The 13,049-nt window shown below is 42.6% G+C and overlaps 1 protein-coding gene and 1 non-coding gene across 2 annotated transcripts in view; both read left to right on the forward strand.

Moving 5' to 3' along the window:
- The window catches only part of ATP6V0A2 (ATPase H+ transporting V0 subunit a2), a 29,990-nt gene that overhangs the window by 9,611 nt on the left and 7,330 nt on the right, over window positions 1–13,049 (forward strand). Inside the window, exons 6-15 of the mRNA XM_028709195.2 lie at window positions 230–356; window positions 1,828–1,910; window positions 2,921–3,014; window positions 4,372–4,584; window positions 5,331–5,481; window positions 6,023–6,162; window positions 7,167–7,321; window positions 9,126–9,213; window positions 10,151–10,269; window positions 12,451–12,664. Of these exons, the coding sequence (XP_028565028.1) occupies window positions 230–356; window positions 1,828–1,910; window positions 2,921–3,014; window positions 4,372–4,584; window positions 5,331–5,481; window positions 6,023–6,162; window positions 7,167–7,321; window positions 9,126–9,213; window positions 10,151–10,269; window positions 12,451–12,664 (1,384 nt within the window). The remainder of the gene's footprint in view (window positions 1–229; window positions 357–1,827; window positions 1,911–2,920; window positions 3,015–4,371; window positions 4,585–5,330; window positions 5,482–6,022; window positions 6,163–7,166; window positions 7,322–9,125; window positions 9,214–10,150; window positions 10,270–12,450; window positions 12,665–13,049) is intronic.
- TRNAA-UGC (transfer RNA alanine (anticodon UGC)) lies at window positions 2,597–2,665 on the forward strand. Its single transcript has one exon. It is a non-coding gene; the product is annotated as a tRNA-Ala (tRNA).

Here is a 13,049-nt window from a genome sequence, read left to right on the forward strand (position 1 = left end):
GTGCTGGGATCTTGTAGCTCACTTGGTATGACCTTGTGTAATTTTAGTAGTTTCCATGTGCACCTGAGTGGCAGAGGCATTTTAGTTTACAGATAATCTGTGAATGCCCAGCCCTTCCTAACTTCACTGGCATGTAATGATAGAATATGGTATCCTTTCTGGTCCAAATGCTCATGTAATAAAATATAAAGTTTGCTCTGTAGTATACTTTGTATTTTTTTCAATGTAGATTTATATCTGGCTTAGTTCACCGAGCAAAAATTGAAGCCTTTGAAAAAATGCTGTGGCGAGTCTGCAAAGGATATACAATTGTTTCTTATTCAGAACTGGACGAGTGCCTAGAAGATCCAGATACCGTGAGTAATCAGGATAGATAAATAATGCAGCCTGTTTCTGAAGGTCGGTGCTGGATCAGCCCACCTCCTCATCTAAATTATACATCTGCACGCAAAGTATATATTGCTACTCGGGTGTTATGGCTGGATCCAAAGTAAGTTCATCACACCTGGATCCTGTAGAAATGGAGTATTTATTATTTAATAGTATTTGTATTCGATTTTTTTTAGCCGAAGAGGCTTCCAGCCAGCTTACAATAACTTATCCCACTTTGTGAAAAGTATGGCACCTAAGTGTGACTTGCTTACTCAGTATCCAAACCATAATGTTTAACTGTGACTTGCTTTTCTAAACCATGGTTAAGCTTTTATGTCTGAATAGCTAAAGCATGGTTAAAGATCAGCTACAAACCAGTACAGTATATGACAACATGATTTGAACTGGGTTTGAACTGAGTTACTTCTGCAAGAAGTAAACCATGGCTGAAAAGTAGCTCTGAGGAGATTACAAACTTTCACATCTGGTTTTGATTAAAATGCAATGTGTTTCATCTGAACCTTAAAGTATGGTTAATCTTAATGATGGCTTGTTGAAACAAGCCAACTTTGTAGCTCATGGTCTGAAGCTTCAAACAAAGCATAGTTAAGGGCAGTATTTTTTCCTGAGGATACTCAAGGGCAGGGGTCGACAAGGTTTACCTTGCCTGGGCCAGTTCACTCCAGCAGAGATCCCTCTGTGGGCTGGATTGTGCACACGTGTGTGCCTGCGATTTTCAGCGTCTGCGCAGGTGCGATTTCTGGCACTGCAGAAGTGAGCCCCCGTGCCATGCTGCGCCGGTTTAGCTGAGCGGGCGGCTCGGTTTGGGGGAGACTCGTGGGCTGGTTAAACGATCCCCGTGAGCCGCTTGTGGCCCATGGGCCTTAGGTTGCCTACCCCTGCTCAAGGGCATGCAGTACCTCCCCCCCCCCCCCCATGTTAAAAGTGTGGCACTTACTGTAACAACTTCATGGTGAGTACCGGGAGTTTTTTTCTTTAAAAAATATTTAAAAGCGCTGATTAAAGGCTTAAGATCAACCGACAAGGTGCAGTTAATAAAGAATGGAAATGAAAGGTTCTGAACCCCTCCTCGCAGCTGTGCCAGCGTAGGGGAAGTATGCAAGCCTGAGGCTGTAGCTCATTCCTGTCTTGGCAAAACATGGTTTCTTGTGATATTGTTCAAATACGGGCACTAGGCAAATGGGAGCAGTCTCAATAAGGTTAGCCATAATTTTGCTGTTCATTGGGGATTTTAAGAGTTAAGCCTGTACCAGAGCTTTGTGCATGTGGAATCTCTTCACAGAATACAAAAAACCCCTATCTACCCTTTTTGTGTATCAAAATTCATTTTTCAAAGAAATTGTGCAGTTGGTTCAATATGAGTGGTTAGTCGATCACCAATGAAGTGGAACTGTAGGCCAAAGTTTAATTGAACAATTTATGTTTACTTTTCAGGGAGAACCTACCAAATGGTTTGTTTTCTTAATATCTTATTGGGGTGAACAGATAGGCCAGAAAGTTAAGAAAATATGTGACTGGTAAGAATTAACATACTTTAATTTGCTTTACTTTTTCCTACTGAGATTTTTATATTTTGACCACTTTGTAAAATAATAACAGCATCGGCGTTGGGAAACTGAGTATGCACCTGAAAGCATGACTTCTGTGGCTACATATGTGCTTATTAATTGCATTTGTATCTTGCATATCTTCAGTGGCAATAAGGTGACCTGCACAAGGTGCCCTGGAGGTTTCTTATTCAGCCACTGATCGGACTCAGGCCTGCCTAGCTTTAGTAAGGTGGCAGCACACCATATTTATGTGAATCTAATGCACACCTCAGTTTTCGAAACCTTGAAACCAAAAAAGTATTTGCTATGTTAGCAGTGTTTTTCAAGCTTGCAATCAAATCTAATGCTCCATTAAATCTAATGTGCACCCTATGTTTTGTGATGTAATTTGGCAAAAAATGGTGAGCAGTATGTTCAATTAAATACACTAATATTTATTTGACCATAACCCTGATCCTTACTGCATACCTGCAAATTATTCTTGGCAAAAAGTCTTTAAGTAGAGTTTGTCTGCCATTGTTGAACTTCTCAACCCGGAACCCCTGATAAAACTTACAAGGCGCCTTTGTTTCCTGGTACACAGTCTGACAGCTGCTGTGCTGATCCATCACCCTGGCAGACTTCTTCAGCTCTGTATCCAGAGTTGGGGAAGGGCTGTAGCTCAGTGGTAGAGCATCTGCCTTGCATGCAGAAGGTCCCAGGTTCATTCCCTGGTGTCTCCATGTTAGGGCTGGGAAAAGCTGCTGTCTGAAACCTGGGAGAGCTACTGCCAGCCAGAGTAGGCAATACTGAGATAGATAAACCAGCGCTCTTGACTCAGTATAAAGCAGCTTCCTATATTCCAGAACTATTTTAGGCTTTGTTTTTGTGTTGTTTTTGCAAGACCAGATTAAGTTCCCTCTGCTTTTGTTTTGCAGTTCTGCTCTGCTCTTCTATGTTGGGCTCTTTTATGTAAACTATTTCTGTTTTTTTGCCAGCTACCATTGCCATGTCTACCCCTATCCTAGCACCCCTGAGGAGCGCCGAACAGTTATGGAAGGACTTCAGGTTCGCATTCAGGATCTTCATATGGTGAGTAGAAAATTACTGGTGCACCTTTCAGGCACAAATCGTCTCATGGAAGAATGTTAAGGAAGAAGGTTAAAAAAAGAGGTTGGGCCAACTTTCAACCATACGGACTTTAATGTAAACGAGGGATGATCAACTTCACTTTTTTTACAGGTGTTGGCAACATTGGCTCTGCTTTCTGGGAACTCTTTACAGTTTATGAGCTGTTATATGTGTACTCAGGCATAGGATTTTACATATAAAATGTGTACACCTAAGAAATCTAAAAGACAGACCTCTTCTATTCAGCACCTGACACCTGTTGTAGCTACCACACTCTTCCATTCTATCAAAGGTCATTCCTACCTGTTTGGTCCCCTCCCTTTGCCTTTTAAAGTGCATTTACTCTCCTCTTTCTATGTAGTTTCTCAGAACAAATAAAAAGGGCGATACTTTATTTGATAAAAAATAAACTGATTGGGCAAAAAATCTTGGTTGTATGGCTTGGGAGAAAAGAAGATACTTCCCCAACTGTCTGGAAAGAAATTGGTTGCCATCTGCGCTCTCTCCCTCACTGTGTGTGTGTAAGAGAGAGTGAAAGCATGTGTATAAACTCAAGCCAGAATATAATTACATGCTTTCCAGTAGCTGTACTGGTCTGTTGTACTAAGAAAATAATTTCTCTTGATACCCATCCAACCCAGTGGGACTCACTTCTGGGTAGATCTGCAGAGGCTCTCTGAAAATTCTGCTGGTTCCTAACAAAGGGCCAGCTAGACAGGTGCAGCTTTGTAGTCTCAGTGTGTGGATGAGACAGTGGTGTTGGGAGGAGTGGTTCGAGTTTGTTAGATATTGGAGAACTTTCCGGGACAAGGCGGGCCAGTGCAAAACAGATGGGCTCCACTTGAGCTGGGATGGAACCAGACTGCAGGCTTCCCACGGGCATCTGACTGGCCATGATGATAACAGGATCCTGGACTAGATGGGCCATTGGCCTGCGCCACTTGGTTCGTCTTACGTTTGTGTGTTGGCAGTTCAAATTGGAGGTAGGCATGTGGGAAGTGTAGCAGGGCGGCCTTTATTCTGGAGTAGTTTATCCAGAAACAGGGGGGCCCCAACCGATTTTCCCTGAGGGAATGTGCCCCTTGATGGAAAGACTGTACAACCCTACTCTTATTTCTTACAACTTTAAAGCATTTTTAGTTGGGCCGCCTGAAGCCAGATGGAATAGCTTTTGAGCTGCCAGTAGATAAAATCAATACTGAAAGACCTATGTGAGTATAGATAGCGAGGGCAGTTGTGTGAACTTTGTATAAAGTTGCCCTGTTCGTTCAGTGTTCTTGCTATAGTTTTAAATCTTTTTCTAAAAACAACAACAAAGGTACTGCATAAGACTGAAGATTATTTACGGCAAGTTTTATGCAAGGCGTCTGAGTCTATCTACACCTGGGATGTCCAAGTGAAGAAGATGAAAGCCATTTACCACGTGCTGAATCTCTGCAGCTTTGATGTCACCAACAAATGCCTGATTGCTGAGGTCTGGTGCCCAGTGGCTGACCTGCCAAACATGCGCCGAGCCCTCGAGGAAGGATCTGTAAGTGATTTAAATTTTAGTTTGCTTTATTTATTTTTATACCACTTAATTGTTAACATTTCTAATCAATGTACGTAAAAACAATGCACAGAAAATGGGACAATAAAATTTATCATAAAACCAGACACCCTCTTAAAGTGCTTGCTGGAGTAAAAAGGTCTGCATCATGTGCCTGACGTTCAGCAAGGAGACTGTCTGTCTTCATCTCAGCAGGGACCCACTGCACTGCGCTGAATGTACTGAATGGTAGGAGAGAATGTTGCACTGGCAGCATGTAGCATTCAGGGTTTTCAGTATGAATGATAAATTACATGCATTTCTTTATAAATAGAAGAGAGGAGGCTCTGAGTTGCGTGGATAATGAAACTCAGTGCCTTGCATGAACAGGTTATGGCTGAAGTTCAGCAAACAGCAAGGCTTTCTGTAGACCTCTGTGGACATCAGGTGAGGTGGAAGGCTGGAGTTGCACAGGCTCGCCCTGGCTGACATACACACATTTGGATCTCATGGTTACAGAGGAGGGGTGTGCACACCTAGTTCTGAAGCATGTACTCTAGCATGTGAATGACATGGAGAGTTTTGTATGTGTACATCATCAGAGCTGGGGTGGCTCAAGTCTGACTCTGCACATCCCCATCCCATTTCTGCTCATGCTCATTGTCTGGATAACAGAATGTGGAAATCAGTGTTATTTTTCCAGCGTCTCAAAAAATGATACAGGTCTCCTTTTTAAATTCTGTAACCAGAGTGAAAGTGGAGCATCTGTCCCTTCGTTCATGAACACGATACCAACAAAAGAAACGCCTCCAACTTTGATACGTACCAATAAATTCACCTCTGGATTCCAGGACATTGTTGATGCTTATGGGATTGGGAGCTACAGGGAAGTTAATCCAGGTGGGTCATGGACTGAAAGATACTTATTGAGAAGCAGGATTTATTTTTTCTCCTTTGTTAGGAATGGTTGCAGGAGTTTCTTAAGAAATCTTTATAAGGCATGGAAAAGTGTCTGCTATTTAACACTTGTTAGCAACAATGGTTTACCGTGTGCTGCAGAGTGCATAAGAGTGCAAAGTAAATTCAGCTGCTTACACATCCAGGTGGACAGAGGGGAGATGCCCCTTGGGCAGCAGATGAGCAGTGTAGACTGGGAGAACTAGATTGCATTTGGCATGTCAGAGCAGACCCTCTGAAATCAACAAGCCCAAGAGAGTGTGTCTAAAATGTTCATGGAAAGGCCAGGTTTTGAGGAGGAACATGGAAGAGCAGAGCAGTGGCTGGATTATGCTTTTCCTCCCTTCTTTCAAGGGCCAAAATGAGCCAAATTCTGGCACTTTAAAACAATGATTTAGAGTAAGCTAGCATAGGCAGCTTATGGATACTATGCATTATGTATAGTTGCTTATAAAGCTGAAATTTTGTCCCTCTCATTTTGCAGCTCTCTTCACCATCATCACTTTTCCCTTCTTATTTGCTGTGATGTTTGGAGATTGTGGACATGGTTTCATAATGTTCCTGTTTGCTTTGTTCATGGTATTATATGAAAAACACCCCAAACTCCTGAGATCACAAGACGAGGTACAGATGAAATCTTCATCTTCTTCTTCTTCCTCTTCTTCTTCTTCTTCTTCTTCTTCTTCTTCTTCTTCTTCTTCTTCTTCTTCTTCTTCTAGTATTGTTTTCAATATTTCTATTTCTGTAAACGGCCCCTTAGTTCTCCCCCACCCCCCACTGGAGTTTTGTGTAGTGTATCTGCCACATAGAAGGGGGAATACTTTAAGGCAGAATTGAGCAGCCTGTGTCCCTGCAGATCATGCTGAACTTCCAATTTCTGGCAGCCCTAGGCAGCATGGCCACTAGTCAGGGATGGTGGAAGCTGGACTTGAATTGCATCTTGTGAAGGGCCCGCAGATCCTGATGCACTGCAGCTCCCATCAGCCCCGGCAGCATGGCCAGTGGTCAGGACTGGATCAGGAATGATGGGAGTGTAGTCCAAAACATTGCAGAAAGCCCTCCAGTTGTTTTTGCACAACTGATCGTCCTGATCATTAGCCATGCTGCCTGGGGTGGATGGAGCTGCAGTGCATCATTAGCTCCTTTTTTCTCTTGTTGATTTGGGCAAGGGAGGGCAAATCATTCATCCATTGTTGTATGGAAGGTGACAACTTCTTCTAGTGTAGAAGCACCATGTATTGGACTCACCCAAAGGCATGCATAAACTGATGGTAAATTCTAAATAGCAGAGATGTAATTCATCAAATCCTTATTCCTCACTTGTGAGCTTCCTGGGGGCATCTGGCTGACCACTTTTGGAAGCTGAATGCATCCAGCAGAGCGGTTTCTTATATTTTTATGCACAAAGCACACTGCATCCTTACTAAGATTGGCTGCTGCTTCTGCTGAATTTCTACCACACATTGCAGTACCACGTAACTGAATTGTGGCGTATCTGGACACTGCACCACATCAAATACATTGTTTGGAAGTGCATCAAAGCTTTTATGTGCTGCACATGTAACAAAGGGTCTTATCTTTGAAGTTCCCATGGCAGTCAGTGGGCCTGTCCTTTTTAACATTTGCAGATCATGAAGATGTTTTTTCAAGGGCGATACATCATCTTGCTGATGGGACTGTTTTCTGTATACACTGGCCTGATCTACAATGACTGTTTTTCAAAGTCTTTGAATATATTTGACTCCCACTGGAACGTTTCCCAAATGTTTGCTGTGGAATGGCGGTGAGTGACTCCTTTGTTAAACCCAGTGCGGTGTGAAAGTAACCCACTGTATTGAGATAGGAAGCTCAGAGGTATCTCTCCCCACTTGTGCAGTGTCCTAAACTTGTCACAGCATACTTTTTACTCATTCTACAGCAGGGGTCAGCAAACTTTTTCAGCAGCCGGCCAGTCCACTGTCCCTCAAACCTTGTGGGGGGCCAGTCTATATTGGGGGGGGGGAGAATGAATTCCTATGCCCCACAAATAACCCAGAGGTGCATTTTAAATAAAAGGACACATTCTACTCATGTAAAAACATACTGATTCCTGGACTGTCCGCAAGCCGGATTTAGAATGCGATTGGGCCGGATCCGGCCCCCAAGCCTTAGTTTGCCTACCCATGTTCTACGGTAAATGAAATGTACCTCCAATTCCTGCCATTTTCATGATTAATTTTTTAAGCCTTTCAGTTCAATTATGAAGTATCTTTTGTGGTGTTCAGAATAATAAATGGCTTACTGGAAAGCAACAGCCAGTAACTGCCATTCTAAAATATTGTGGTACCTTTTCTCAGTCATTTAATGAGAGGGATATGTCCTTCACTTGAAGGACATATTTACTAGCTACCTGTATACTTGTTGGTGGTGCCACCACCAGGGGCTGCTCTGTTGGCATTGACCTGTGACAGGGCCTTTTCAGTAGCCATCCCATGGCTGTGGAATGCTCTCCCGGGTGAGGTGTGTTTTTCGCCCTCATGATTGACTTCCAGGTGATTTTTTTCTTTTTAATTCCTGTTTACTTCCAGGAGAAATTTAAAAAACATCCCTGTTTACTCAGGCATTTGACAGCTGAAAGATGCTGTTCCTGTCAAACCTGAGGTCACTGTTTTTATACATTTTTAAAAATTGTTCCATTATTGATGTATTTGCCACTCTGTGCTCCTTATGGGAGAAAGATGAGATATAAATTGTATTCATTATAATTATTATACTGGAAGAAAATGGACACTTGTTGTAGGAGCTGGCAGTTTTCATGGCTGTTACCCTTCTCACCTGTAAGCAGGAAACAATGAGAACAGTGAAATTTATGGGGGAATGGATCAGGGCTTTCTTTGTGGTGATGTCCTCTATGGTGCAGAACTCTCTGGCCACATTAGCTCCTGGTTTTTGCCAACAGCCAAAACATTTCGTCTTCTCAAGAGCTTTCCCTGTCCAAAGATACTAGTCTGCATATTCTATTTTTGCATCTTACAACATTTATTTTTTTATGGAGTGAGTTTTAGAGTTCCTTACAACTCCTTGTCAAGCTAGTTGAGAAGCATATCTCTCTTAATACAGTAGACCAGCAACTGAAGCATGATTTACTTACACAATTGCAGCTTTGGATGGGTGGCAGGAAAATAAATAAATAGATAAACGGGGAGCGGGGCAGAAACAGTTGGAAGGCGACACCTGAGATTTCATGTGACCTTCCCAGAGCCAGGTAAGCAAGGCACAAGAAAAGCTCTTTCTGCACTGGCTTTCGCTGCCATGGAAATAGTTTTGAAGCCCTCCACCATGCTCACCAGCCTCTGGGAAGGTTGCACAAGGCCTCTGGAAGGCTGTAAATACTGAGTTGGACTATTGTTCCATGTAGCTAACCATTGTGTACAGTGACTGACTGGCAGGATTTCAGATGGGAGTGTTCCCCAGCCCTACCTGCAAGATGTCACAAGATCCTTGTGGGATCTTGCGGGAGCTTCTGACAGCAAATAGCCTATTGTGGTGATACAAATATCTTTGTTCAAGTCTTAATTCTGCTGTGTGCTTTTTTTTTTTTCTAACAGTGAGGAAGACATGAAGAATCAGTATTTGATGTTAAATCCAAATGCGACTGGAGTGTTTATAGGACCTTATCCTTTTGGCATAGACCCGGTTAGTGTTCTTCCCTGGAGCTTCCACTGTGTGTCAACGATGACCCTTTAAAGAAGAATTGGCAGTTTTATGGTTCTGAATCATAGGTCAACAGATTTACAGCTTTAATTTTTATAAATATTTCTGTTTGCTAGGATAGTCCTATAGGGTTGGCAACTCTTCCTTACTTCTTAAGGAAGTGTACATGCAAAAGGTGGAGGGTTCAGTCCCTGACATTTCTGGGTGGGTCTGGGAAGAAAGTTATTCCTGACGCCCTGGAGAGCTGCTGTCAGTAGACCAGAAATGGAGATAATGTGGCCCTCCCAGCTGTTGCTGGACTCTACCTCCCATAATCTTTTTCCATTGACCATTCTGTTTGCGGCTAATGTGAGTTGGATCCCAACAACACCTAGACGGCCACAGGCTACTCACCCTTGGCATAGGCAATACTAGCTGGACCAAGGGCCTGTTTCTGGGAAAAGACAGCGCCCTGTGTTCCTAACAGCTTTGTCCCACAGAAGGTAGCTGATCAAAGGCACTATGAGCTATTTTTGTGAACCTTCCCCCCCACTCCCAATATTCATGTTCCCTATACCTGGTCACCTCCCACCCTTGTCAGCAGAGCCACTTAGTAATGCCTTTTTCTCATTTCAGTTTGCCCCCTTGGAACCTCTCCCTCAAAGAATTCTCAGCATAGTCCCACCTTGCTGTCTCCACTGTAGCATGGTTTTCCATTTCAATGATATTATCCTGGGTGTCCCATGTTTTCTAACTTGCAAGAGAACTTAAGTTTGTTTGTAAAAGAGCTACATGGGGTTTCTTGCATACTGGAATGCTGGAGAAGGACTCCATACTGTGCTCTATAAATCCTTGCTTGTAGTTAGAATTTGAACCAATATCTCATTCCTCTTCCTCGGTTAAGTCTGATTCTACCTGCCTCCTCTCTCTCTCTTACCAGATTTGGAACCTGGCGAACAATCGTCTCAGTTTCTTGAATTCCTTCAAAATGAAAATGTCTATAATTATTGGAGTGACCCACATGACGTTTGGGGTCATCTTAGGAGGACTTAACCACTTGTAAGTGTGTGTCTTCACAGCAGAATTGCAGCAACCAAAAGAAGAATAAAGGCATAAATGCATTTTTTAAATTCCTGTTCTTACGATAAAATGAAAACAGCTCTACATAAAGCAACAAGCTGAAGCTTACCAAATTATCAATGACTATTAGTGCAAACTTTTCCATGACAATTAATATAACCTACATTCTCCCTTCAGATTTATCTTGCTGCTCCAGACTCAAATCCTTTGCTTGGTGCTAGGTGTGTCAAAACTTTTTCTCCTTTAGCTGTTAGCAAGTTTATATCACTCCTCTGTTGTTTTCCTTCTTAGTTACATGAGGCTTGGGAAGGTTTGTACTGAGGGTCATAATGAATTGATAAGTCTTGAAATTAATTTTGAGGTTTGGGATTTTTGAAGGTATATATTTATGTGGTTTTAATTGGTGATTGTTGAAAACTATCAGTTTATCCAGGACAGTTGTGTACAGTGGAGGTTTGAGGTGAATTGCTTTGCTCTCCTCTGAAATTTTATATGTAAGGATCAAAGCCTATTGGTGAGTATCAGCTTGTTGTGTGTTATGTACAGTGGGTTTTTTCTGGGCTATTAATATTTTTATTTTTTATAGATTTATTGTGCTTGGGTTCTTTGTTAAATAAGGTCTCCACTGAAAACCTTTGTGTTGAAACGCTTTGGGCATATATTGAAATATACAGTCAAGTATAGGATTTGGCCTAGTAAAGGTTTAGTGTTTGTATATAGGATAATTATTTCATTATAATAAATAATTCTGTGTTTTTAATACACCAGTTCCTTAGCTTTGTTGTTTGTTGATAGTTTTTTTGTGTGTGCTTCAGTTGTTTGCAACAATTTGGTATGCCTTTTTATTCGAGATGGGTATTTCTTGGAATAACTTTTATGTATAACCTATTTTTAAAAATCAAGTTGATGAACAAGCACAGCTATTATTCAAGATCTAGCCTACTGTTTAAGGCTCCCCAGGGCTCCCTGGGTGGGACCCGGGTGGCGCTGTGGGTTAAAGCCTCAGTGCCTAGGGCTTGCCGATCGAAAGGTCGGCGGTTCGAATCCCCGCGGCGGGGTGCGCTCCCGCTGCTCGGTCCCAGCGCCTGCCAACCTAGCAGTTCGAAAACACCCTCGGGTGCAAGTAGATAAATAGGGACCGCTTACTAGCGGGAAGGTAAACGGCGTTTCCGTGTGCGGCTCTGGCTCGCCAGAGCAGCGATGTCACGCTGGCCACGTGACCCGGAAGTGTCTCCGGACAGCGCTGGCCCTCAGCCTCTTGAGTGAGATGGGCGCACAACCCCAGAGTCGGACACGACTGGCCCGTACGGGCAGGGGTACCTTTACCTTTACCTTTTAGGGCTCCCTAGCTAGTAAGGAACCTTATACATGACCTTACTCTATTTTATTATTATTATTATTATTATTATTATTATTATTATTATTATTATTATTATTATTATTATTATTATTCTGTCCATCTGACTGGGTTGCCCCAACCACTTTGGGCGGCTTCCAGCAAATTAAAACATCAAACACAGTAAAACATCAAACATTAAAAGCTTCCCCATACAGGGCTGCCTTCAGATGTCTTTTAAAAGTCAGATAGTTGTTTATTTCCTTGACATCTGACCGGGGGGGGGGTGTTCCACAGGGTGGGCATGACTGCTGAGAAAGCCCTCTACCTGGTTCCCTGTAACCTCACTTATTGCAATGAGGGAACCCCCAGAAAGCCCTCAGAGCTGGATCTTGGTGTTTGAGCTGAACAAAAGGGGTGGAAATGCTCCTTTAGGTCTGTTCTGCTCCCTTCCCTGCTCCTACCACCTCTCTTTCCAAGACATCTATCCTGTGGCTACAAATGGCAAAGAACAGTTTTCTCCTAGGTCTGTAAGTAGCAGCTTATCCAACATTGCAGAAGAGAGTTGGTGGGCAGTAAATGTGTTGGTATTCATTGTTCAGATCAGGGATGGGGTAACTGTAGTCCTGTTGTTGAGTTCCAACTTCCCACATCATGGCCCAGTGGTCAGGGATGATGGGAATTGTGGCCTACATCTGGAGGTTGCTTCTTTTTTCTTGGCATAGACAGTATATTTATGTATGCATGAGCTTTCTCTGTAAAACTGATTTCCACTTTGAATACAAAAAATGAAATGAAATCCACCTTTTTTCTTATTCCATCAGGCATTTCAAGAAGAAGTACAATATTTATTTGGTGTTCATTCCTCAACTTCTGTTCATTCTTTCCATCTTTGGATACCTGGTTTTTATGATCATCTATAAATGGTTGGCTTTTAGCGCGAAGAACTCTGAGACGGCTCCCAGCATTTTGATTTTGTTCATTAACATGTTCCTGTTTCCTAATAAGAGAGAACCACACATCTTTTTCGAAGGACAGGTTGGTAAGCCTTATAATCTGAAAGATAGTCACAGAATTCCTTATCTTTGCCTGTCTCTGGTCTTGCAGTTCAGGGTTTCCTAAAGAGAAAGCAAAACACACAACTCTTCTGCTGTATTGATTTCAAAGGAATAGTTAGGCATGTACTTAAATTTCCCTAGTTGAAATGAACAGGTCTTTAACAGTACCTAATTTAGGTTGCTTAAATGTATCTTTTCTAATGTGGCTGAAGATGTGAGGAGTGGAGCCACTTTGGGGTATACGTACTGGGAATGTGCAGTAGTTACTGAATTTTGGGAAGAGTTAGGTAAAAGTATTACAGTGGTACCTCTGGTTGCGCACAGGATCCGTTCTGGAGCTCCGATCGGATCCTGAGGAGTTCGCA

Source organism: Podarcis muralis, chromosome 16 (assembly GCF_964188315.1).
Source record: "Podarcis muralis chromosome 16, rPodMur119.hap1.1, whole genome shotgun sequence".
NCBI lineage: Eukaryota > Metazoa > Chordata > Lepidosauria > Squamata > Lacertidae > Podarcis > Podarcis muralis.